Source organism: Vipera ursinii, assembly GCF_947247035.1.
Source record: "Vipera ursinii genome assembly, chromosome: 1".
NCBI classification, from domain to species: domain Eukaryota; kingdom Metazoa; phylum Chordata; class Lepidosauria; order Squamata; family Viperidae; genus Vipera; species Vipera ursinii.
The window spans coordinates 180058595-180085702 of NC_139512.1; the positions used below are offsets into that span (position 1 = coordinate 180058595).

At 38.2% G+C, this 27108-nt stretch overlaps 1 protein-coding gene across 3 annotated transcripts in view; it reads right to left on the reverse strand.

Annotated features, from left to right (window-relative positions):
* The window catches only part of ACADL (acyl-CoA dehydrogenase long chain), a 34970-nt gene that overhangs the window by 7120 nt on the left and 742 nt on the right, over positions 1-27108 (reverse strand). The window contains exons 2-8 of one of the 3 annotated variants that reach the window (XM_083354743.1): positions 19260-19421; positions 15894-16031; positions 11068-11232; positions 10139-10205; positions 4137-4301; positions 2949-3050; positions 1238-1351 (exon numbers count right to left, since the gene is read on the reverse strand). In XM_083354743.1, coding sequence (XP_083210869.1) covers positions 1238-1351; positions 2949-3050; positions 4137-4301; positions 10139-10205; positions 11068-11232; positions 15894-16031; positions 19260-19421 — 913 coding nt within the window. The remainder of the gene's footprint in view (positions 1-1237; positions 1352-2948; positions 3051-4136; positions 4302-10138; positions 10206-11067; positions 11233-15893; positions 16032-19259; positions 19422-27108) is intronic. The other 2 variants (XM_083354744.1, XM_083354745.1) reach the window with 2 other exon arrangements.

Sequence of the window (27108 nt, forward strand, 5' to 3'; positions counted from 1 at the left end):
TTATCTCTATGAAGACTGTTGTATTGTTCACTATCACCAACGGTAATGCCCCTTTTTCAAAATCCTACCTTAACTTTAGTTTAAAAACACAAAACTTTTACAAGTGTAAATTTTAGCCAGATCAGTAAAACTGATCACGAACAGAGGCATTTTATATCTAATTAATCTTGATAGTACATCGGCTTTGTACCTAAAAAGAACATCAGTGTTTATTTTTTTTTCTATTATACCCAGAAAATTGAATTAATTTCATATGAAGGGCAATTTCACAGTTAATTCCCCCCATCTCTGCTTTTGTCTGCCATCCAACTCCCCTCTAGCACTGTTTTCTCATGCTACTCTCTGCTCAGTCTCATCTCCTCTCCCAAGTTGTCCTGACCAGCAATTCTCCTTGTCACTCAATGTATTTCCTATTTAATATGCAATCTTCCCTCCAGCAAGTTCACCAAAAAGTAGTAATCCATTTTTCTTCTGAAAAATATTTTTACTGAGCATGTTTCAAAAAGAAGTGCAGCTGCCTCCCATATTCATTTCCCCAAAGAACACCTCAGGAGTGTCTGAAAACTACTAATTATTTCTGAAATTGGATTTTTTTTCTGCTTTTCCAAGCCAGGAATTTGTAAAAGAAAGCAAGTCCATTGCTTGATATTATAACTGATATTATAAGTTGATGTTATAAACTGGACTAAAATCTTTTCCCCATCCTTAAAAAATCTAAAAATGCACATTTTATTATACAGAATTATAAATACAGAATTCCACCTTCAGCAATTACAATAACCTGCACCAGGATGTATTTATGACATGCTTGCAAAGAAAGGATATAATTCTGGCATTCAACCTCCTTTAAAAATATCAGCAGTCAATCTATACATTTTTAACTGTTAGCCTAAAGCTTAAGGATCAGATACAACAATGCACTTCATACGAACATTTTTGTTTTTAAGGAATAAACTGAGAAAGTCTCCAAGTCACTTTCTAAAAGAACAAAAAGCTGGATATAATCTGCATACCTGGGACAAAAAAAGTCCCAGGAGTCCTAGAAACCATAATAGCAGCCCTCTGCTAGAAATCAAAAGAAAGATTTACAGCCACACTAAGAAATATACAAGTTTTGGATATAGATTGTTCATCAAATCATCAGGCAACCAGGTCTGCATCCCAAATGGAAAAAAACCCCAAAACAATTTTAAATTAAAAAATATTACTGAGGAAACAAATATTCTCAAGTTCTCACCTGTAAATGTGAAATTGTTTTCCCAAAAGCTTTTCGTTGTTTAACATAGTTTCTTGTTTCTTCAAACATGAATTCACAGCTAGAAATTGCTATATCACCGATCAAGAGCCTTTCCTTGTGAGTTATGGGGGGGAAAGACATTCTCAGACATATTCATTATTAAATGGAAAAAATATTATTTCTCTATACATTTTTCTGTTAGATACCTCCTCTTTGTTCTTGCATTTCTGGCTTTATAAACCTTTCTAGTTTATAAAGATGTAAATAGATCTAAATCAGCCTTGTACTTACATCAACTGTAGATCTTAATTTCTGCTTTGAGTACACTTTTGTGTCTGGTATATTAAATGTAAGACTGTGGAAAAAAAAGCTCTGAAATAATTTGACTTACTCCAGATGCAATTGTAATATTTAATATTCTGGCCTGTAATATCAAGATACATTTTAAGCAGGGTCAAAATAGATAGTCTTTATGCATGGTGGAAAAATTGAAAATTGCTCTTAACTGATACTACTCTTTTAAGATATCAGTCTGATATTCTGTCTGTTTGTACTGTAGGTTAATGACTATACAGCCCAACATTGACATATTTTGCTTTGGTCCTAAAATAATTGAGAGATGAATCTGTGATTATGGTATGCAGAAGTTTTGATCAGCATATGGAAGTCAGGTATGAGGAGCCAACAGACTTGAGGTGTACATAATATGTTTCAGCTTTGTGCTTTGACTCTCTACCAAGTGCTACTGTGTAAAGGTATATGAACTGCTTGAACTATTGGATATGCTTAGTATTCTACATAAAAACATAAATCATATTCAGAAAATAATATTCCCAAAGGAAAGACTCATATCGAAATATTCCAGTATAATACTCCTCCCCTGCAAAATATTTTGAGACAGGAAAACAATAACAGAATGTAGACAAATGCCTATATAAATAGAACTGAGTTAAGTGAAATCTTTTGAAGAATTAATTCTATTTTGGTGGATGCTGAGCAGAAAAAGGCCCTTCTAAACTGTTTTCAATAACTTGGTATTTTAAACTGGTGTCAGAAATTGTGGCCTGGGGCAGTGGGAGCGGGGAAACATTCTACAGGAGAAAAAAATGCTAAAACAAATCAGCATCTCCTTTGGAGTTTTAAAAGTATGCTTTACTAGGAGCAAAATATGCCTTGCTTTGGACTTAAGAAAGGCTCAGCTGCAGTCTCCTAAACCTTCAATTTCCTTCTCCCTCAAAGCTAATGACAGGGAAATAGCTCTTCCTGACATTACACAGACTTCATGTTTCCATTACTAAAGTCCACAAAGAGAGCACTAAGGCAGTGATTCACATAGAAGGCCCTAGTAAAAATGGATTTGCTTCTAAAAGTATCTGTACAATAGTTATAGAACAGGAGTGAGATTTAAGACTACATATATTATTACAATATTAACATTACTAAGTATATCCCTCAAATCTTTCCCTCGCATATTACAATGTGTTATATAAAAACTCAAGCCTTAAAAGCTCAACAGAAAATAACAGTGCAATTCTGGGTGCAAGATTTCCACGTGGAAATCAATAGGTGATAGCTGTTAACATCTTGCATAGAAGATCAAATGTCATCTAGCATAATCTGTTGCTGGCAGATAGCTGCAATGACAAATAATGCCTTTGTGTTATTCTTCAGTGTGATTTTATATCTCAGTATGGTTTCACATCTGCCTTACCTGAGGAAGCTCTGACATTAGATAATAGAAGCCTTTGTTCTCCTGGCCAAGTAGCGCACTGGCAGGCAAGCGGACATCTTCAAAAAATAGCTCAGCCGTGTCCTAATTTTAAATAACAAAGTCATATATTTGTCAGTGTTCCTTATTAACCCTGTATGCTTGTCTCTTAAAGAACTGTGGGCCCACAGATGAGTTAAAATGAATGGAGGATACTATTTATCAAAGTGACTACTTAGCATAGACAAATTCCAAGGCCTAAGTAATATATAATAATGAAAATAAATGTTTGTTCCACCTTGTATTTATTCTGTTGACTTGTAATGATGGGTGGAAAAAAAATCTCATTTTATCATAAATAGGACATGGAAGATGTGAGGCAATTATTTCTGCAGCTCTACTTTTATTTTCCCAGAAGCCCAAATCCTTACCCTCCACCTTTGAGTGATATAAATATTCTGCACTTCTTTTTGAGTGCACTTACTTTCTACTCTTTTCTGTATTTGAATGTGGCAAAGCGAACACTTCCTGCCACTGGATCCAGCTGAGAAGTCCTGTTGGGTTTCATGGCTTATCAGTCAACACTGCTAACATCGAATGTTCTTACTTTGACAACATATGGAGATGCAGCCTTTTTCTTTCCTATGTTTTACTTTTAGAATTAGATGATACTGGGGGAGGAGGAGGAATGTGATGGGAGTTAGTTAAACATAACAATATTGTAATAGTATGTGAAAGCAGGGACTTTTGAAATAAGAGATAATAAGAAATGGCAGGTTGGAGAACTGGAGGGAAAGCCTGCATTTCAAACTAATTGGAGAATGTGATTTATGACTGTTAATTAGAGGAGGGAATTGTGTTTGATACTATGTGCAAGGGGAGGAGAATTCAGATTTTGGCTTTGACCATGTACGTGCTGATGCCATGTTATTTGAATAAAGATTCTTTAAGGTAAACAATGCCTCGAAGTTCTTTGAAGAGTAACATCTGTTGGAACCATGACATTCAAGAAAAAGCTCACAGGAATTCAGTAGGTGAAAAACACTGTTATGGGAACTGTAAGATTAGGTTACAGATTTCTGCAGCCAACTGCCAAATATATCTAGCTTGCTATCTAATGCAATGATAACTGAAATATATTTCCATTGAGTTTACTACACATACTTATTAGAGCAATTACCTAGGACTCACCTGTGCTTTAAGTCCTATTTTTTCAAGCTTACGTCCTTTGACAAAGCCTTTCATACCGTTTTCTACTAGGAAGAGGCTAATTCCATGAGCAGGGGAACGGGACTCACGGTTTGTAACAGCCACAACAATAACCAAATCAGACATCCAGCCATTCGTAATAAATACCTGTATCAAACCAGAGAGATATACTAGAATTATTTTATTGTAATTTGCTTTTTTGCCTTAGTCCCCTAAAGCCAGCCATTCCTTATTTAGTTCTTGCACTCATTTCTTATCTTGAGGGATGTTTTCCAGTTTAAATAATCACCCTTTGAGGTCATAGAAAGACAGAATCTCAAAGACACTCGAAGATAACCTAAAATATACTCTCCATCTACTTTTAGGTAGAACTCTTACAAGATTATCTGGTTGCCACAGATAACTATGTTGTAGAAGCCAAAGTAATTGTACATAAAAAAGTGCATGGTGTTTTGAATGCTCTTTAGTAAAAACATACAAGAAAAAAGTGTGGCAAATTGAGTACAATTGAGGTAAACTAGTATCACGTTCAAACAAGATTGTTTCTCAGAATACTTACAAATTAGGCTGGCAATGCAAAATAGCCACGCTACATGAGTCATAAGTATGGACTACCACAATAGATTTCAGTCAACCAATTAATAAATAACAATATAAAACAATAATTAAGCAAACAAAAAAACCTTTTTTTAATAAATGAATCTTTATTTACATTTCGTGTTAAAAACACACCATACACCAACACAGACAAAAAAACCCATTTACAATATACAAAAAATGAAGAAATCAAAAAATTGAAAACCATTTCAAAAATTTCACATTATATCTACTTCTAAACTAGCAATTATATTCCACTCATTAAGTCTCTTATTCAACTCCAAAGCTTATTCATTAACAACGACTATATCACTTCATTTTTGACCAACCTCCAAGCCACCCTCATTTCTTTAATCTTTTATCCATCCAAATATACCATTTATTCCATGATAGAAATGCTGGTGTCTCTTCTTTACCCTTCAACTTCTTGGTCAATGTGTCTGCTTCTGCACAATCAAGTATTCTCCTAATTATAACTTCATCCGGCGGGGTATGATTTGCCTTCCAAAATTGAGCATACCCCATCCTTGCCGCCATTAAGATATGTAAAACCAAATACCATATTTCCTTCTTAATATTTCCAGGCCTGGAGCCAAGCAGATACGTCTCTGGTTTAAGATCAACTAAACACCCTGTGATTTCCTCTATCCATTTTTGGATCCTCATCCAATATCTAACCACTTCCGGACATGTCCACTATAAGTGATAGTATGTACCAATCCCTTTACCACACTTCCAACAATCGGCCGACAATCCGGGGAACATTTTGGAAAGTCTAGCCGGAGGGAGATGCCATCTATAAAGCATTTTGTATATGTTCTCCTTATATGACGTGGAAACCACCAGCCTCATATTGGTCCACCAAATCTCTTCCTATTTCTTTTCATATCAAGCATCTACTCTAGTTTTTCCGGATGAAATTTAACTTATATTCAAAAATCTCATAATATGATTCTGCTTTAGTTATGCAATGAACTACAACAATTAATAACCAGACACATTTAGATTCTTTAAACTCCATTGTCAAAAGGCATTGGGGCATACATCCTCCTGAGATTTTAGCAACACCAAAATTTTCTTTAAATAATTGTCTGAAGAAAAAATGTCTTTCTACTGATACACAATCTTATTACATGTTCCAACAAAACAAAACATTCATTTATTTACAGTTATATCACACATTTCTATTCTCAAGGCAGCATATATGGTACTCCTCCTCCCATTCCCCCCCAACACTGCTGCTTTGAGGAAGACTGGGCCTAAGAGAGCAAAGTCATCCAGGGACTTTCTGGGCCGAGGGTAGACAAGAACCAGGTTCTCTGCACTCATAGTCCAACACCTTAACCACTACAGGTTACAAACTTAAGATATATTTATTTATTTATTTTGATGCCTGGTGCCTGCCTGGACTAGTCCCTGCAGTTTTCTTGGCAAATTTTCAGAAGTGATTTGTCCTTGCCTGCTTCCTAACACTGAGAAAGAGTGACCCACACAAAGTCACCCAGTGGCTTTGTGCCAAGGGAAGGACTAGAATTCATGGCCTCCTGATTTGTTTCATGGTGCACTATCCATTCCACCAAACTGGCTCAACAAGCTTAGCACATATTCATCCAATCAAATCATTAACTTTTCTATATCACAGATTAACTGTTTTCAAGGGCATTCCAAATGACACAGAAATCAAAGGCAACAGATTTTGGATGGGTGAGGTGCACTTCAATTCCTGTGTCAGTATTTGACAATATTTATCAACAGATAACACCATCTTTTCTTCTAAACGTGAGCATATCAACATTGTCTCTAGACTGGTAGTAGTTTCAAGGATGTTGCTCCTGGGGGATTTCAACCTCCATACTCAGGGGAGGGTTGCAGCATAATTTGTAAGTTTGTGACCTCCATGCTTATCACAGGTAATTGTGGCCTTGCTGCTTATGTTTGGGCACACACCAGACCTGGTCTTTAGTTTAGTGCAGATGAGATATGATCTGAACGTATTTGGATGGCTATGTCAATGCTGCAAACATTGACATGTTTTTGCACTGACAATATAAGAGGCAGCCTTTTGCTTTAACTGTTTGGTTTTGAATCACTAAAGTGTGGGAGGAATGCAGCCCAGATGTTTTGACAAGATAAGGGATAGCCCTTCAGAAGGGAAGTGAAACTTAGTGTGTTAAATTAATTGGTAAATGTGATTCATGATGTGTAAATAAGGGAGGGAAATTCTGTATGATGTATGTCAAGGGGAGGAGAATTCAGATTATGGCATCCACCCATGAGTGCCGATGCTCCATTTTCATTATTATAGACTTTTTTGAAATAAACAATCATGCAGTATACTTCGATCTGTCTTATTAATCGGAAGCATGACAGGCTAGTTGCTCTTTACCATGGTCAGACAACTTCCTTGTCAAAGTACAATTTGCAGCTGCCTTGAACCTCAGAAAGAGTGGCAGACCCATTACTTTGGATCGCCAAGGCATTTAATGGATTCAGATGGTTTCCAGAGAGCTCTGAGGGGGGATTCCCAACAATTTGGTGGGTAGTTTTGTCTCATGCCTGGTCAATCTGTGGAATCTGGAGATGTCTGGAGCACTTAGTACAATTGGCCAGTATGGCATCTCTCCAGTTACCAATCCCAGTGAGTGTCAGCCCCACCATACAGAGCAAATCAGGAAATTGACTCTGGAGGAAGGCTAAAAGAATGTTTATTAAGATTTGGTATACTACAGAGTCTTGAAAGTCTGGATGAGCTACACTTCTTCCCCTTTCTTATATCCCAGTGAATTAGGCAGGCATTAACCTGGGTCGCTTCCAAAAATTATCTCTTTGCTCTGGGCTTATAAAAAGTTTCAGCCTTTTGCCTAGGTGACAGTTTATGCATATTTGCAGCAAGGTCATTGTCCTTATTTGCTACAGTGAATAGTTTAATGATGAGCTAAGGGAAATGAAGAGATTCCTGGAATGATGCTGGCATAAAACCAGAAGTGGACACAAATGAGAACTGATAAAAGCTCACGTTTAAGCTTACACAGTGGTAATAAGAATGCAAAACATTAATTCTTCCCAAAGCTTATTGGGTTCACAGATTTCCAACAAGCAGAAATAGAAAAATGGAAAAAGAATCCTCCCCCTTCATTCCTACCAAGCACAATCAGTTAACAACTTATCATTATTTTTTAAAACGCAACCAAACATCTCTTCATTCCATACCTTGCTCCAATTTCTATTAAGCAGTAAAAGTCCAGCAAGGATTATTAGAAATAATATAAATATTACAAATTATATCTATTACACCCAATCTGAATCCTTCCTTTCCATTTTAAAAAAACACCTTTTCATCTCTTCAAGTAATGAAAGTTCAGTCCCACTCCAAAAAACAATTAAGTGTTACCAGCATTAACCATTATCGGCCATTCCTAATGAAGAAGCCGTTAAATATCCTCCCAAATAGCAACCCATTATCTTAACCCTGATCAAATAAATGAGGGCCTTTCCTCAATTTTGGCTACTATGACAGTTATGCACCTGTCTAGAAATAGCGTCTCATGCCCTGTTCATTATATATGTACACTACTTTGGGAGTCAGTCAGAAGCTACAACTAATTCAACACATACTGGCAAGGCTCCTGACAAGATAATCTCATTACAGTAGAATTGCATCTACCCTGGAATTGTTATCCTGGCTGCTTATTAACTTTTGAGTCCAACTGAAGGGCTGGTGACCACTTTGAATTAAAGCCCCTAACAGCACTTGCACCAGATTATGTTGTACAAACCATGCCAGAATAGAACCTGCTCAGAGGGGGCCAACGGGGTTTCCCCCATACTCTACAAGGTCTATGGTGAGTGGATTAGTCAACAGGCCTTCTCAGTGTTGAACCCTAGTTTTCGGAACATCTTACCCCAGAAAAAGGAGGATATCTCCCTCCCTCTTTGCACTGAGGAGGCAAATTAAAACTGTGTTATCCCAGTGGGTATGTAGCCTTTAGTCTGAAACTGGTGTTTCTTGAATATTTAATTTTAATCTGCTTGGACATTATATTATGTCTTTAACTGTATACACTAGTTGTGTGGTTCACTACCCAAAATTGTTTTGGGTAGAATATAAATACAGTAAATAAATAAATAAATCATACTTATGTCAAGCATTTTTCTCAAGTATAAAAAACAGGTAGGTTTATTTAGTAAAAATCACATTTCCTTATTTTGGGAATATTTGCAGTGCCTTCTTTATCACTCTGTTCTCACTTGCCAGAGTTTTGCTTAGCTAAGAAGCAAATGTTTTCAATATTCCTTCCTTATACTTAATCCACTAAAACCTTCTCTGCCCCTTTCTCCACCTGCAGTTCTGCATTATGTAGCTCATACTTTTACTTTGAACTGATGGAAGAAATCATTATGAAAAAAATGAGTGAAAAATTACAGAATTTATTAAATTTTAAAAATGGATATGATAGGAAACTGAGATTGGAGACGAGTCCTTGTTTCAATTTTTTTTTACTTTAGGATTTGGTTATAACTTTGGAATATATCATATGTTAAATGACTCATGAAAAGTCAGCCTGCTTTCATTCCTCTTTCTAGCCGTTTTAAATTAATGTAGGTGGAAGGATGACATTTTATCCCATTTTGTGTGACTTGAATGGAATTTGTAAACTTTTGCAAAAAAGGTTTTATGTTGTAAAAAAAGTAAACATTTTACAAAAGGCAGAGACAGCCATAGACTACAAACTGGTATCATATGAAAATATACATATATGATTGTGTCCTATCAGCTTTCAGTCTGAATCTCAAATACATAAGGCAATCTATCAATCTTATCAAAGAAAAACAAGAGCAATTTTAACAAAACTATCCAGTAATTGTAAGCAAAAACAATCAGATTGCATCTGGCAATATCCATTTTGACATTTTCTCTGAACCCTAAACAATGCACTCACCAGGAGGAGAAGTCATTTTTTTCTCTTTTATATATGCCACTACAATCGAGTTTTTATTTGCCTCTTTGGTCTCTCCAGGCAATTTCATACCAGGGAGGCCATTCTCCTGCCAACTCTTTTAAGCTGTGAAATATCTGAGCATTGGTTACCCTTTGCAGACCAGCCATGTTATAGCATTAAAAGGCCAAATTCTTCAGATGTTTTTTATAACGTTCCTCAACAAAAGAAGGACAAAAAAGCACCTGCTAAGTTGACTGAGTTTTCGAGTTGTCAGTTGCAGTCACATTGTTACTCTGGCAGCAGGAGTCCTCGTCCAAAATAGAAAAGGTGATGACCTGGCATTGCTTGGCTGAAAAACTGTAGAAAGCCAACCCCATAATTCTCAGCAGTAATCTCAGCAGTAATCTCAAATACATTTACCAAAATTAAAAGAATGTTATCGCGTACCTTACTGCCATTTAGAATCCAATCACTTCCATCCTTTTTTGCAAATGTTTTCACACCCTGCAAATCACTAAGAAGAAAATAGTTCTTACTAATGCAACATAGCAAATGCATAATGATTAAAGTCTCCCAGCCTAGAGGAACAGCAAATGATCTCCCACAGTGATTCTAACCTTCTTTTATGCAAGTATTTACACTGTAATTGAAAAATTCTGAAGACAATCACATAACTCAGGGATTGACCACACAGTGCCTGTGAGCGCCATATGGCACCTGCAAGTCCTCATTATTATTAAACAAAAAATATATTTGATAAAATGTAATTTCAGCTCATCAAATCTTTTAAAAGGTTGGCATCCTCAATTGAAATGTGGCAAAATTTTCAAAAACACCTACACACACACCCCCCAAGAAATTATTTTTGGTGATTGTGGATATAATGCATACATAGGAACAAGAAACTACCAAGCTTGGGATTGAATTTAACATATAAAGGTTGTTTTAAATTGTTGACAGTTCAGAGGGTTTTAGGGCTGGAAATGACATACATTTGGCCCTGCATTGACTTAACACACCCATCTCCAGCATATAATTTTGCATTTTTGTGCCAGGAATTATACCCCTGAAAGCAGCCAGTTTGTTGCAAAATTTGAGGGGTCTATTCTTGGCTCATTCACAGGCTATGGAGGGTTAAAGGAGATAAATGGAAGTTCCATAGATTTTTGGTATTTTGCATTTATAATCCATCACTTTATAATCTTGAGTTGCTCTGGGGATTGCTATGTGGCAGTGGGGAGGGGCACAAGCAACCCATCACATGTGCACTCTGCTAGGCAAATATATTAGGGATGTTATTAATGCTCACAGGTCTGCCCTAGTGAGAATAACTAAAAATGTATGCAAAAGACTGCATTCTAAAAGAGCATGCTTACCTTCCAGCCCCAGGTTCTGTCATAGCTATTGCGCCAATACATCTGCCTGCTGTCATTTCTGGAATGAACCTTTTAATCTGCTCTTTTGAGCCATAGTTTGCTATATAAGGCATGACAATATCAGAATGAAGACTAAATCCTGGGCCCGTACAATTAGCATACATCCTGGAAAGGGAAGAAATTAAAAAACCAAAGATTTGTACCCGGGTTCTTCAACTACAAAGAAGAAAATTATTATTGTATTACTCTTACAATGTCATATTTTAGATCAGCTTTTTTCAACCTTTTACTCTGGAGGAATCCTTGAAATAATATTTAGATTTTAGGAAACTTTCACGTAAAATTTTGAAGTACAAAAACTTCACAATACAATTCACTTCTAATCTATACAATGCATGTCTTATATTGTCTATATCAGCAAACCATCAAGTTGGCACGGCAGCTGAATCATAGTCTATATAAATTCCCACCACTGTAAGATCTAGCATTGCGCAGTGCAAAGTTCAGAAAATGGCATTTTTAAAAAAAAATTCAATGACAATCTTACTCAGAAGCTCATGTAGCCTCTCATAGAACCCCAAGAAAAGCTTTTTTGTTAGGTACATATTGGGGAGAATTAATAAAGAGATTCATGTTGCTCATTCATAAATATTCTTATTAAGAAGTTTTAATTCAAAATAGATCCACTGGCTAATAAGAAAAATATATTATTTTGCTCTTCTCAACATACTGAAGGCAAGATATTCTGCTTCAGTTATTATAGATCAGAAGCAGTATGTATGCATAGGGGGTTCCGAGCCTATTATTACTAAGCAGGAAACATGAGACTACAGATGGCAGAAACAATTAAAGGCTCATTTCTACATACAGTAAACTAAGACATAAGAGAAAATAATGATCCTAGCTTTCTCCCCCCTCTCCCAAACCCAAGTTCATCGTGGTGGTGAAAAGGGTAATAAGTTCCTGGTAGGGATGAATAAAGAATGCCAGGAGTTTATGCCAAGAGTATATAATTAAAGGTTGAAAGTTAAAGGTATTGTAAAAATATATCTTTTAAAAAAGAAAGGAAAACAAACCAGAACAATTTTTTAAAAATTAGAAAAAAAAACATTCCAGTAGCCTCCCCCTCTCTCATTTCCCCAGACACTAGTTTTCCCAGACATTTAAACACTATTTAGGGTTTAAATATTTTTATATTACATTTTGGACATCTGTGATTATTGCTCATTTTTATTTGGATCTTTTTGCTTATTCTTGAAAGTTCTTTTTTCTTCAGAAATCATATCCTAAGTAACTCAGCTTGCACTCACATAGCTTGCCTTGCTATGTAACATGTCGTATATAATGGAAGCATTCCTGCTTTGATTTGCTTAGATTACTGCAGTGAATATACAGTCAATTTTTCCATTGCCACATATTCTTCAATTTTAATCTCCTAATTACTGAACTTAGTGGTTTTATAATTGCACTCTATCACCAATGTAACATTTCATTGGTGATTTCATCCATGAATTTTGATCCTGCATATCTGCTTACCTTTTTGGATTTTGTTGGATAAGACTTTCAGAGCAATTACAAATAATAAGGGAGAATGAACATCCTTGTCTTGAGCCTTGGCAAATTGAAGTGTTCCATTCACTGGGATCCTTGCTGTTTGCTGTTGCTATATCATCTCCACTCAGGTTTTGCATTTTATTCGAAGGGTTGTTTTTGTTTAAGGCCTCTAGAAAAATAGTCTGTTCCATGACATGCAACCCACCATGGTTTGATTCACACTAACTTAAAACCAGACCAAATGTGTTATGCACAAATATTTTTCAGCCTAAGAACAAGTGTCTGGATGGATTTAGTGAGGAAAATATCTTCAGCTTATTCTTTTAAGGATTTAAGATTGCAAGGAAAAGAATGAAAAATCTAGTTATTGCTTTGACTTGGAAAAGAAAGGGAAACAAACAAGGGTGGAGTCAAACACCCAGTGTCTATTATGACCATCCAGTCCAATAAAACTTGCTTTTGTTTATTAAACCAATCTTGTATTTCTTTGAAACCCATACTTTGTGCCTATATCTGTCTCTATAATGCAAGATGATCTCCTCTTCTAGTTTTTGTTGCCAGCAGACCAATATGGATTGCAAAAGAGAGAAAGTTGTGGAGCGATGAGTGAAGGAGTTCAGCTGGTTATGACAGAATGAAGGGACTGATGCCAAGACAAAAGGAGAGAGACATTTGTCTGTGACCACTTTGGGATCTTGCATTTGGATGTAACATAGGAAGGAGATCCCGATCCAAGAGAAGGAGAGATGAAAGGCAGCAGCAGAAGTCTGTATAAAGTGGCAACAGTGACTATAGCAGAGAAGAATATGGAAGAATTCTCTAGATAGTACTCAATGAATTCATCACCATGAAAATTCCTATCCATGCTGGGTTTTGTTGTTGTTGTTGTTGTTAGCTGCGAAGTCGTGTCCGACCCATCGCAACCCTATGGACAACATTCCTCCAGGCCTTCCTGTCCTCTACCATCTTCTGGAGTCCATTTAAGCTCACGCCTACTGCTTCAGTGACTCCATCCAGCCACCTCATTCTCTGTCGTCCCCTTCTTCTATTGCCCTCGATCTTCCCCAGCATTAGGCTCTTCTCCAGGGAGTCCTTCCTTCTCATTAGGTGGCCAAAGTACTTGAGTTTTAGCTTCAGGATCTGGCCTTCTAAAGAGCAGTCAGGATTGATCTCTAGGACTGACCGGTTTGATCGCCTTGCAGTCCAAGGGACTCGCAGGAGTCTTCTCCAGCACCACAGTTCAAAGGCCTCAATTCTTTGGCGCTCAGCCTTTCTTATGGTCCAACTTTCACTACCATACATTGCAACTGGAAAGACCATAGCCTTGACTATACGCACTTTTGTTGACAGGGTGATGTCTCTGCTTTTTAGTGTGCTGTCTAGATTTGCCATGGCTTTCCTCCCCAGGAGCAAGCGTCTTTTAATTTCTTGGCTACAGTCCCCATCTGCAGTGATCTTGGAGCCCAGGAAAATAAAATCTGTCACTACCTCCATTTCTTCCCCATCTATTTGCCAGGAATTGAGAGGGCCAGATGCCATGATCTTGGTTTTCTTAATGTTAAGTTTCAACCCAAGTTTTGCACTCTCCTTCTTCACCTGCAACAAGAGGCTCTTTAGTTCTTCTTCACTTTCTGCCATTAGAGTGGTATCATCTGCGTATCTTAGGTTGTTGATATTTCTTCCGGCAATCTTAATTCCAACTTTTGATTCATCTAGCCCTGCCTTTCTCATGATGTGCTCTGCATATAAGTTAAATAGGCAGGGCGACAGTATACAGCCTTGCCGGACTCCTTTCCCAATTTTGAACCAATCAGTGGTTCCGTGTCCAGTTCTCACTGTTGCTTCTTGACCCGCATATAGGTTTCTCAAGAGACCAATAAGATGGTCTGGTACTCCCATCTCTTTAAGAACTTGCCACAGTTTGTTATGATCCACACAATCAAAGGCTTTAGCATAGTCAATGAAGCAGAAGTAGATGTTTTTCTGGAACTCCCTAGCTTTCTCCATGATCCAGCGTATGTTGGCAATTTGATCTCTAGTTCCTCTGCCTCTTCGAAATCCTGCCTGCACTTCTGGTAGTTCTCGATCCACATACTGCTGAAGTCTAGCTTGTAGGATTTTAAGCATGACTTTACTAGCATGAGAAATGAGTGCAATGGTGCGATAGTTTGAACATTCTTTGGCACTGCCTTTCTTAGGAATTGGAATGTAAACTGATCTTTTCCAATCCTGTGGCCACTGTTGAGTTTTCCAAATTTGCTGGCAAATTGAGTGTAGCACTTTTACTGCATTGTCTTTTAAGATTTTGAATAGCTCAGCTGGAATACTGTCACCTCCACTAGCTTTGTTGTTGCTCAGCTTTTCTAAGGCCCACTTCACTTCACATTCTAGGATGTCTGGCTCGAGGTCAGTGACCACCTCATTGTGATTATCAGGGACGTTAAGCTCATTCTTGTATAGTTCTTCTGTGTAATTTTGCCACCTCTTCTTAATCTCTTCTGCCTCTGTTAGGTCCCTGCCATTTTGGTCCTTTATCATGCCCATTTTTGCATTAAACGTTCCCTTCATTTCTCCAATTTTCTTGAAAAGATCTCTGGTCCTCCCTATTCTATTGTTTTCTTCTATTTCTTTGCACTGTTCATTTAAGAAGGCATTCTTATCTCTTCTAGCTATTCTCTGGAATTCTGCATTCAATTGGGTGTATCTTTCTTTTTCTCCCTTGCCTTTCGCTTCCCTCCTTTCCTCAGCTATTTGCAAAGCTTCCTCAGACAGCCATTTTGCTTTCTTGCATTTCTTTTTCTTTGGGATGGTTTTGGTTGCTACCTGTTGTACAATGTCACGAACCTCTGTCCATAGTTCTTCAGGCACTCTGTCTATCAGATCTAATTCCTTAAATCTATTTGTCACCTCTACTGTATATTCAACAGGGATATGATTTAATTCATACCTGACTGGCCTAGTGCTTTTCCCTACTTTCTTCAGTTTAAGCCTAAACTTTGCAAGGAGAAGCTCATGGTCTGAGCCACAGTCAGCTCCTGGTCTTGTTTTTACTGACTGTATAGAGGTTCTCCATCTTTGGCTGCAGAGCACATAGTCAATCTGATTTCTGTGTTGACCGTCTGGTGATGTCCATGTGTAGAGCCGTCTCTTTGTTGTCAATGAATTCTGTCACTATGAAGACCAAATTTTAAGATATAACTATCAGAGGAAATAAGGAGGAAAAAGTAGTAATTATAGAAAAATCTTCTAAAGGAAACAAAAGAAAAACTTACTGCTCTTCCCAAACGATTGCTGAAGAAAACAGATCCCCTCCAATGCCTCCATTTTCTTCTGATATATTGATACCAAGCAACCCCTGCTGTCCGGCTTTTTCCCAGAGTTCTCTGCTTACTTGACCAGCTTTTTCCCATCTACAAAACAAAAACCACCAAAAACCAAAAAGTAAAATCATGGAATTCTTACAGAAATATAAATGGATTCTAAATAATTTACTTAGTAAAAATTCAAACTTGATTATTTGGGGGAACATATTTAGAATAATGCATACATAAAAAGACTATATACATTGGACAGGTTTACTCATTGGGCTAAGCCAAGTGTATACTATTATGTGTTAAATTTATTAACTTGCTTGAAGCATAAAATTAAGCCAGAATAGATAACTTCATTTTGTGTTAAGCAAAAACGAAGAATTTTAGCTTAATCATTAAGTGTGACAATTTTAATCAGCTTAACAACTTCTAGAGACAAACCATACAATCAATTATATCAGGCTTATGATACATTCGCATAGTTTTTGCTTAATGACCACTCATTCAGACACCACTCAAACGTATGACAGCACTGAATGAGTGATAGTTATGACCAGACCATTAAATTCTGGCTGTCATAGTGCCACACGTACTAACATGAACGCAATATGGCTGCTGAGCAACTGGCCTGGATTTCCAACTTTTGTGGCATCCCAACTTCATTAAGGCATTTGATAAAATAGACCACAATTTATTGCGTGATAAGATAGCAAAATGTGGGTTAGACAACATCACCACCAGGTGCATTTGTAACTGGCTGACCAACAGCACTCAACATATAATCCTTAATGGAACTGCATCTATATGGAGGAAAGTAAGCAGTGGGGTACCCCAAGGCTCTGTCTTAGGCCCAGTACTCTTCAGTATCTTCATCAGTTATTTAGATGTGGGGATAGAAGGGGAACTCATCAAATTTCCAGATGACACCAAGCTGGCCAGAATGGTCAACACTCCAGAAGGTGGATTCAAGATCCAGAAGGATCCTGACAGTCTTGAACACTGGACTCTTATCTAATAAAATGAAGTTCAATGGTGAGAAAAGTAAGGTTCTCCAGTTAGGCAAGAAATACCAAAAGCAAGGGTATAGACTAGGTCAGGGGTAGGCAACCTTGGCTCTTTTATGACTCGTGGACTTCAACACTCAGGAATTCTGGGAGTTGAAGTCCACGAGTCATAAAAGAGCCAAGGTTGCCTACCCCTGGACTAGGTGGTACATGGCTTAATAGCAGTAACTGGGAGAAAGAGCTTGAAGTCCTAGAGTACAATCACTTACATATGAGCTAGCAGTGTGCTGCAGCTGCTAAAAAAGGCAACACAGTCCTAGGCTGCATCAACAGAGGGATAGTATCAAGATCACGTGAAGTGTTAGTACCACTTTATAAAGCCTTGGTAAGACCACACTTGAAATATTGCATCCAGTTTTGGTTGTCACAATATAAAAAAGATGTTAAAAGTCTAGAAAGAGTGCAGAAAACAAAGATGATTAGGGGATTGGAGACTAAAATATACGAAGAAAAGTTGCAGTAACTGGTACTAGGGGCGACCTGATGGCAGGGCAGCCCCTATATCTAAGGGGCTGCCACAAAGTAGAGGAGATCAATCTATTCTCCAAAACACTGAAGGCAGGACAAGAAGCAATGGATGGAAATAATTAATGAAGGAACTAACCTACAGCTAAGGAGAAATTTCCTGACAGCTAGAATAATTAATCAGTGGAACAACTTGCCTCCAGATGTTGTGGGTGCTCCAACACTAGTGGTTTTTAAGAAGAGTTTGGGCAATCAATTACCTGAAATGGTACAGGGTTTCCTGCTTGAGCACGAGGTTGGACTAGAAGATTTCTAAGATGCCTTCCAACTCTGTTATTCTGTTCTGTTCATGTGATCGTAATTTGTAACCTTCCCACAAGTAAAGCCAAAGGGGAGCTGGCAAGAAGTCAGAAATCCTTAATGATGTGCACAGTCCTTGCTTGGCACTAGCACTAGCACAGATTTACATACCACTTCATAGTGCTGTACAACACACTCTGGGTGGTTTACAATTTCAGCATATTACCCCCAACAATCTGGGTCCTCGTTTTATCAACCTCAGAAGGATGGAAGGCTGAGTCAACCTTAAGCTCCATCAGGATTGAACTCCAGACTGTGGACAGAGTTTGATTGCAATACTAATTCTAACCACCATCTAATAATGGAAACCAAGGATTGCTGGGATTACAATAACTAAGCAGTGCAGTCATATGATATTGCGCTTTATGACCACATCATTTAGCAATAGCTCAATTTAGCATAGCTAAACAGCCTTAATAACTGTTAAACAAGGACTACCTCCAACATAAAGAGGTGATGTAAAAAATAGTTGATTTTTAAAACCATCCACTATGATGACCACTCTGTTCGCATTAGCAGAAACACCTGTTTGGAGCTAAAGTACGTCCCACTTGCAGAGTTACTTCACTTTACTGATCTTAAACCACTGGGAATATACAAAAAACTCCACCAATCAGGCCTTACCTCCAAGTGAGCAAAAGATCAATGAAAACAAGATAAGGATAGTCTTCTGAAATTATTTCAACCACTTTTATCAGCGTTGCCCATTGGAGGCATTATAGAAAAGTTTCCAAATTCCTGCTGAGCAATCACTGGAGAAGCAGAATGTGCTTTTGTGCACCATTATCTCTCAATCCATATTGAAAAACAGTTGGTAAGAAGCACAATCTTGATCAAGTGTACAACGGCAGTCATAAAAAGTAATAGGAAAGCAGATGTCTAATCTGTGATTTGGACTTTTACCCAAAAGCATGTCCCACTTAACAAACAGGACTCTATTCCCAGGCAAGAACATTGCAATTGTTATAAGGTTACCTTTGTTAGTAGATAAAAAAACCTATCATTTATTAAGGCCAACAATAGCGCAAACTATTTTTTTTTAAAAAAAATCAGTGCAGCACTAGTTTAGATGTCTTCTGAGATACATAAATTGTTAACTCAATGAGACTCATGTAATTGAGATGATTAGTTAACTTGAATTATATCAGCTAATTAAATCTGATGCAGAATTAACTGTGAATATATTTACCAATCCCTCCTCTATTTTCAAGACAGCAGACACAATGCAAAGGAATTGGGTCTGAGGTGCCTGGGTATATACATAGAGAAAAATCTTTTCTTTCAGTAAAAACCACTAGTAGCTCCAAAGCTGTTAAACCTATAGAAACACTTACCTTACTGTTAGTTATAACCACCTGGGCAAGCAGCATAAAATCTAGGATTACTTCAAACATGAGAAAGAGAAAATGAGAAAAGGGATTTTGTACATTTAACTTACTCTGCATGATATGGTACCACAGCTTCCTGGAAGAATTTTCTCACACTTTGCCGGAAGATGTCATGGTCTGAAGAAAAGATCCTTCTAATTCCTATGTCCATTAATGTTTTAGCTGAGGAGGGTTCAAGGCGTGTTGAATCATTATTTTCTGTTTGAAAGTTTCTTTAAAACAATAACATTAAACATACTTCTTAAAAAAGTCAGTTTTCTTTAAATTCTATCTATTAAATTTATATATACCTTCAAACTATAAACATTTGAAAGTTTGCTTTTGTGGGTTTTTTTTACTGTTTTGAGGGTTTTTACCTTTCAGTTCTTTTATGTTTTGGTGAGGCACTACCAAAATTTTTTGCAAGCTATGGTTGACAAACCTGTTCCTTTTCAGATTTCCTCCACCACCTATCACAGGACAAAAATATAGTCTTGCATAGCAAATGTTTTTTTAAAAAATAACTGAGTTGTAAGATAGGAGTAGAGCTGAACACTGATAGATATAACTCCTATTTTATCATCATATTACACTACTATTTAGGATGTTCTAACAGGAGAAGTCAGATCAACTTAAACTGTTCAGAAGATTTTGCTACTTTTCATTTTTTTAAAACAAACAAACAAACAAACATTGTATTATTCACACATCCAGTGACAGGAAGTGTACTGTACAGAAGGTTATACCCTAATAAAAGTTTTTATATAGTCCTCAGCTAACAACCCCCTTCATGCATTACTGCCTTGTCGTGGCGAAGGGGCTTGTGTAATTCAATGAAGCTATGACCTACACCGTGCAGGGCCACCCAAAATGGACAGGTCATAGCAAAGAGTTCTGACAAAACGTGATCCACTGGAGAAGGAAATGGCAACCCACTCCAGTATCTTTGCCATGAAAACCCTATGGACAGTACCAAAAGGCAAAACGATATGACACTGGAAGATGAGCCCCTCAGGTCGGAAAGTGTCCAATATGCTACTGGGGAAGAGCAGAGGGCTAGTACTAGTAGTGCCAGAAAGAATGAAGCGACTGGGCCAAAGCCGAAAGGACGCTCAGCTGTGGATGTATCTGGTGGTGAAAGGAAAGTCCAATGCTGTAAAGATTTTTTCTCCATAGGAACCTGGAATATAAGATCCATGAATCAAAGCAAGCTGGACGTGGTCAAACAAGAGATGACAAGACTGAACATCGACATCTTAGGTATCAGCGAACTAAAATGGACAGGAATGGGTGAATTTAATTCAGATGACCATCAGGTATACTACTGCGGGCAAGAATCCCTCAGAAGAAATGGAGTAGCCTTCATAGTCAATAAAAGAGTAGGAAAAGCAATACTGGGATACAATCCCCAAAATGACAGAATGATCTCAGTTCGAATCCAAGGCAAACCATTCAATATCACAGAAGTCCAAGTCTATGCCCCAACCACCGGTGCTGAAGAGGATGAAATTGACTGGTTCTATGAAGCCCTACAGCACCTTATAGAACTAACACCAAAAATGATGTCCTTATCATCATGGGGGATTGGAATGCTAAAGTAGGAAGCCAAAAGATAACCGGAATAACAGGCATGTTTGGCCTTGAAGTACAAAATGAAGCAGGGCACAGGCTGACAGAATTTTGTCAAGAGAATACGATGTTCACAGCAAACACTCTTTTCCAACAACCCAAGAGACAGCTCTACACATGGACATCACCAGACGGTCAACACAGATATCAGATTGATTATGTGCTCTGCAGCCAAAGATGGAGAAGCTCTATACAGTCAGTAAAAACAAGACCAGGAGCTAACTGTGGCTCAGGCCATGAGCTTCTCGTTGTAAAGTTTAGGCTTAAACTAAAGAAAGGAGGGAAAAGCACTAGGCCACTCAGGTATGAATTAAATCATATCCCTGTTGAATGTACAGTAGAGGTAACAAATAGATTTAAGGAGTTAGATCTGATAGACAGAGTGCCTGAAGAACAATGGACAGAGGTTCGCAACATTGTACAACAGGTAGCAACCAAAACCATCCCAAAGAAAAAGAAATGCAAGAAAGCAAAATGGCTGTCTGAGGAAGCTTTGCAAATAGCTGAGGAAATGAGGGAAGCGAAAGGCAAGGGAGAATTCCAGAGAATAGCTAGAAGAGATAAGAATGCCTTCTTAAATGAACAGTGCAAAGAAACAGAAGAAAACAATAGAATAGGGAGGACCAGAGATTCTTCAAGAAAATTGGAGAGATGAAGGGAACGTTTCATGCAAAAATGGGCATGATAAAGGACCAAAATGGCAGGGACCTAACAGAGGCAGAAGAGATAAAGAGGTGGCAAAATTACACAGAAGAACTATACAAGAACAAGCTTAACATCCCTGATAACCATGATAAGGTGGTCATTGACCTCGAGCCAGACATCCTAGAATGTGAAGTGAAGTGGGCCTTAGAAAAGCTGAGCAACAACAAAGCTAGTGGAGGTGACAGTATTCCAGCTGAGCTATTCAAAATCTTAAAAGACGATGCAGTAAAAGTGCTACACTCAATTTGCCAGCAAATTTGGACAACTCAACAGTGGCCACAGGATTGGAAAAGATCAGTTTACATTCCAATTCCAAAGAAAGGCAGTGCTAAAGAATGTTCAAACTATTGCACCATTGCACTCATTTCACGTGCTAGTAGTTATGCTTAAAATCCTACAAGCTAGACTCCAGCAGTATGCGGATCGAGAACTACCAGAAGTACAGGCAGGATTTCGAAGAGGCAGAGGAACTAGAGATCAAATTGTCAACATACTCTGGATCATGGAGAAAGCTAGGGAGTCCAAAAAAACATCTACTTCTGCTTCATTGATTATGCTAGCCTTTGATTGTGTGGATCACAACAAACTGTGGCAAGTTCTTAAAGAGATGGGAGTACCAGGCCATCTTATTTGTCTCTTGAGAAACCTATATGCCAGTCAAAAAGCAACAGTGAGAACTGGACACGGAACCACTGATTGGTTCAAAATTGGGAAAGGAATCCAGCAAGGCTGTATACTGTCGCCCTGTGTATTTAACTTATATGCAGAGCACATCATGAGAAAAGCAGGGCTAGATGAATCAAAAGTTGGAATTAAGATTGCCGGGAGAAATATCAACAACCTAAGATATGCAGATGATACCACTGGCAGAAACTGAAGAAGAACTAAAGAGCCTCTTGTTGCGGGTGAAGAAGGAGAATGCAAAAGTTCGGTTGAAACTTAACATTAAGAAAACCAAGATCATGGCATCCGTCCCTCTCAATTCCTGGCAAATAGATGGGGAAGAAATGGAGGTAGTGACAGATTTTATTTTCCTGGGCTCCAAGATAACTGCAGATGGGGACTGTATTCAAGAAATTAAAAGAGCCTTGGTGGAGCAGTGGGCTAATGCCTCCTTAAGTAACACCAGCTGCCTGCAATTAGTGCAGGTTCGCATCCCACCAGGCTCAAGGTTGACTCAGCCTTCCATCCTTCCGAGGTAGGTAAAATGAGGACCCAGATTGTTGGGGGCAATTAAGCTGACTTTGTAATAATGCTGCTTGGGGTGTGTGTGAAAGCCCTAATAAGCAGGCATATACATAGAATGAAGGCTACTACTAAGCTTGTAAGCCGCCCTGAGTCTTCGGAGAAGGGCGGGATATAAATGGAATTAAAATAAAATAAATAAATAAATAAAAAGACGCTTGTTCCTGGGGAGGAAAGCCATGGCAAATCTAGACAGCACACTAAAAAGCAGAGACATCACCCTGTTAACAAAAGTGTGTATAGTCAAGTCTATGGTCTTTCCAGTTGCAATGTATGGCAGTGAAAGTTGGACCGTAAGAAAGGCTGAGCACCAAAGAATTGAGGCCTTTGAACTATGGTGCTGGAGAAGACTCCTGCGAGTCTCTTGGACTGCAAGGCAATCAAACCGGTCAGTCCTAGAGGAGATCAACCCTGACTGCTCTTCAGAAGGCCAGATCCTGAAGTTGAAACTCAAATACTTTGGCCACCTAATGAGAAGGAAGGACTCACTGGAGAAGAGCCTAATGCTAGGAAAGATTGATGGCAAAAGAAGAATGGGACGACAGAGAATGAGGTGGCTGGATGGAGTCACTGAAGCAGTAGGCGTGAGCTTAAATGGACTCCAGAAGATGGTAGAGGACAGGAAGGCCTGGAGGAACGTTGTCCATGGGGTCGCAATGGGTAGGACACCACTTCGCAGCTAACAACAACAACAGTTGCTGACAAATCTAAAATGTCAAGAGATCTTTGATAGGGAGAATATACACACTGTTCAGGAGAATTGAGTGATTGAGGCAAGATTTCATATGTCACTGATGAGATATGTAGGAGAAAAATTAAATGGTACATAGGAATTAATAGTGAAAATGAATGGGGGTTAACTCTGATTTTTTGTTTTAATCTCTAGCCTTTATTTTTTTATTTATTTATTTTAATTCCATTTATATCCCGCCCTTCTCCGAAGACTCAGGGCGGGATATCCATACTACACTGAAGCAGTAGGCGTGAGCTTAAATGGACTCCAGAAGATGGTAGAGGACAGGAAGGCCTGGAGGAACGCGATGGGTTGGACACGACTTAGCAGCTAACAACAACAACAGCTAACAACAGTTATTAAGCTACTGTCATTCAGCAACAGTTTGAAGTTACAGCGGCACTGAACAAGCAGTATGACCAGTCCTTAAAGCTTTTGCACTCTCTGTCACATCTGTGCACTTGGCAACCAGCTCACCCTTGTGATGGTTGCAGTGCAGTCATGTGATTGCAATTGATGTCCTTCCCTGCCAGCTTCCTACAAGCAAAGTCAATATGGAAGCGAACAACAACAGTTGCAGGTTGTTTGGGTAAATCTCTGCCACTCTGCAGCAGCCACCCCAAGCCCTGCCACACTTGCCCCATGCCAACTCCTCCCACCTCCTGCAGCAGCCACCCCAAGCTTTCTTAGTGATAGCAGAGGAAGTGCCAGAATTGCCATTGCTAAGCAATGTAGTCATGTAATGTCTTAGTTTACAGTCGCATTGCTTAGTGTTGAAAGAAAATTCTTCATCAGGGTCCAGTCCAAGCCGGGAATAAACAAAATGGAGACTGCTTTAGAAAAAAGATTGTATTTATTCAAGAACAGAGCCAGACAGAAATGTGGCTCTGGGAAAGCTGACATGTGGCTGGGAGTGGTGAGTTTTTATACCTTCTTGGGCTCTTACGTTCGGAGTTGTTTCTTGTTCCTGTGGCATGAACTTTGACCTGAGCTTTTGAGTGTGTCCTTTTTGGTATTCTGATGGTGGTGGGTTAATCCTATTAGAGGTCATGTCTTTAGAGTTTGGGTGGGGTACGTAGATTTTAGGGGTCTTTGTCTTTCTAATCTCATCATCTTCTAGTTTCCTGGCTCCAACCTTTCTGAATAGGATTATCAAATCTGCATTTCTACAGACCTGGCCTCTGCCTGGCACTATTGAGAAAACTGGGCCTGCTTTTCTGCTTTTAAGATCCTTTGGAGAAATATATTCTGCCTTTTAATATTTCCAAAATATTTCTTTCTCGGGGGGGGGGGAGGTGCTGTCCTCCCACATTTGTGACAAAAATTCAGGTCCCAAGCCTGTCATTAACCAAGGACTATCTGTAAGTATAAATTACCAGAATATTTTTTATTGTTTTTCCTTAACAATTTTACCTCTCATAAATTAACACAGCTTGCCATCTACACCAGAAGGTAATAATGAAAATTCTAGGAAAATATATAAACCTAATGCGGTTGTTTTGATTTATAAACTTCTATTAGATGTTTCTCCACAACAATTAACCTTCATCTTAAATCTAAATTAATGTTTGTAATAAAAATGGGAGAAATAAATAAGATAGCTTTCAATAGTAGATCAGAGACAGGGTCGTGGTAGCTGATCAGTCTCTTAAAAGACATAATGTTTCTGAACTGCAGGCACACCTTTGGTAGCACTGAGAACAATAAAGGACTTACCGGTATTTGACATAACATATTTTGGTGCAGTATGAAACTGTACTTTAACCCTCTTTCATTACCTCATATATCACACATAAGATCAGTGAATCAACCCAACACACCAATATAAGTATTACACAAGCTACGTTTGCGCAAAGTAGGCTAAACTGTAATTGTTTATTTTGTAATTTGGTATGTCATAACAAGTTTATTGTTGAAATTATTTTATTGTTACATTTCTATGCCATTCATCTTGTCGAGGTGACTCTGGGCAGTTCACAGTCATATAATTAAAATATAATGTCTTAAAATAATAATTTCTAAATTTCTAAAACTTAATTAACCAAGATGGAAGGAAGTGTGCATGGGGAGGAGGTGGCATTTGACCAATCCTTTAAACACTGCAAGACGCCACTCCCCCAATGGAGCCCCAGACCAACTGGCTGAGCCAGGTCTTCAAGCCTTTCAGAAGTCCAGAAGAGTGGGGGCAGATTTAATCTGGAGGGCAGGATGTTCCAGAGGGCTGGTGCCACAACCAAAAAAGTCTTCTCCTGGATCCTGCTGACTGAATTTCCTTGGCTCACAAGGCTCTCAGCATGTCTGTTGTTGCTGGCACAGGTGGGGTGAGCTAATCCCATTGGGATGAGCTGGTTCCTCAGCTCCCAAGGATCTCCATCTCCCCTCAACTTTGTTTTGTAGCATGCTGTCTCTATTGCTAATATTTTTCACTTTTGATAATCATTTTTTTTCTAAAAAGGCTATTTACTTCAATAGCAGTGCCTTCTTTAGAACATTCTAAGAGGAATTCTCCAACTTTTCAGGACCATGACAACCTAAAATGATTAATAAAATTGTATGATGGCTTCCCATGAATAAAATTACTTTTTTGGACTGTGATTGGATATTAAATATTATACTTATTTTAATAAGTCATATTTGATCCATGTATCACACAGATCCTCAGATTTTTGTGGTACTATAACCTTCCACTGAGACTTGCACAAGCCAAACAAGAAGCAAAGCTTGGAGCAAGTTTTAACAACTCACCAGTTTTGCAAATCAGGAGTGCTGACAAAACTCACTCCTACTTTGCCTGGATGAGCCCACAATTGACTTGCACAAGCAACATTGGAAGTAAAAATCAGAGTAGGCGCTCCCATGTAAGCATACAGCATGGCAAATATAAATACTTACAGTTTGTCTTCTAAGTTTCTAACTATCTAGTATCTATAATTAGTTATAACTGTAAACTAGGTAATGTTTAAAACTATTGTAAATTAGCAAGACCCCAAATGAGAAGGAAGGACAGTTCTGAAGTTGCTTCTGCAAACTTTTTTTAAAAAAAACAATGACTCCCAGTGGCTTGTGGCCCCAAACTGATCCATAGTTTCGGCACTCCAAACCTAACTTTTTAAATTTTTGGATACAATTTTTCCTCCCCAATTTTTCTCAAGCTGTTTCCTTACTCAATTCCTCTTCTGCCACTACTATTCTCTTCCTCTCTGATCTTCCATGAAAGGGCTTCTGAGCCATCACAGTAGTTCACTTGAGTTTTCTGCTACTAAAATGGTACTGGCTTCAAAGAAATAGGTCCATTAACAGGCTGCAAAATAACAAAAAGCCCTCTACGAAAAATGCCATATAAGGAAAACATTACATCTGCATTTTATTTATGATCTAATATTATTATTAGTATCACAAAGACACACAATCTGCTCCTAATTGTAATCGGATCATGAAGAAGCCAATTCCAATGGACACACTCTAATTACTATCTAAAAATTATTATACAGTATTCACAGCTGGCAAATTTCCCATATTTACATAAAATAGAGTTTCATTATTAATATGAAAAAAGGACAGGCTTTACATTGCCATAGTGATCACCAGCTATATAATAAAAGCCGCTA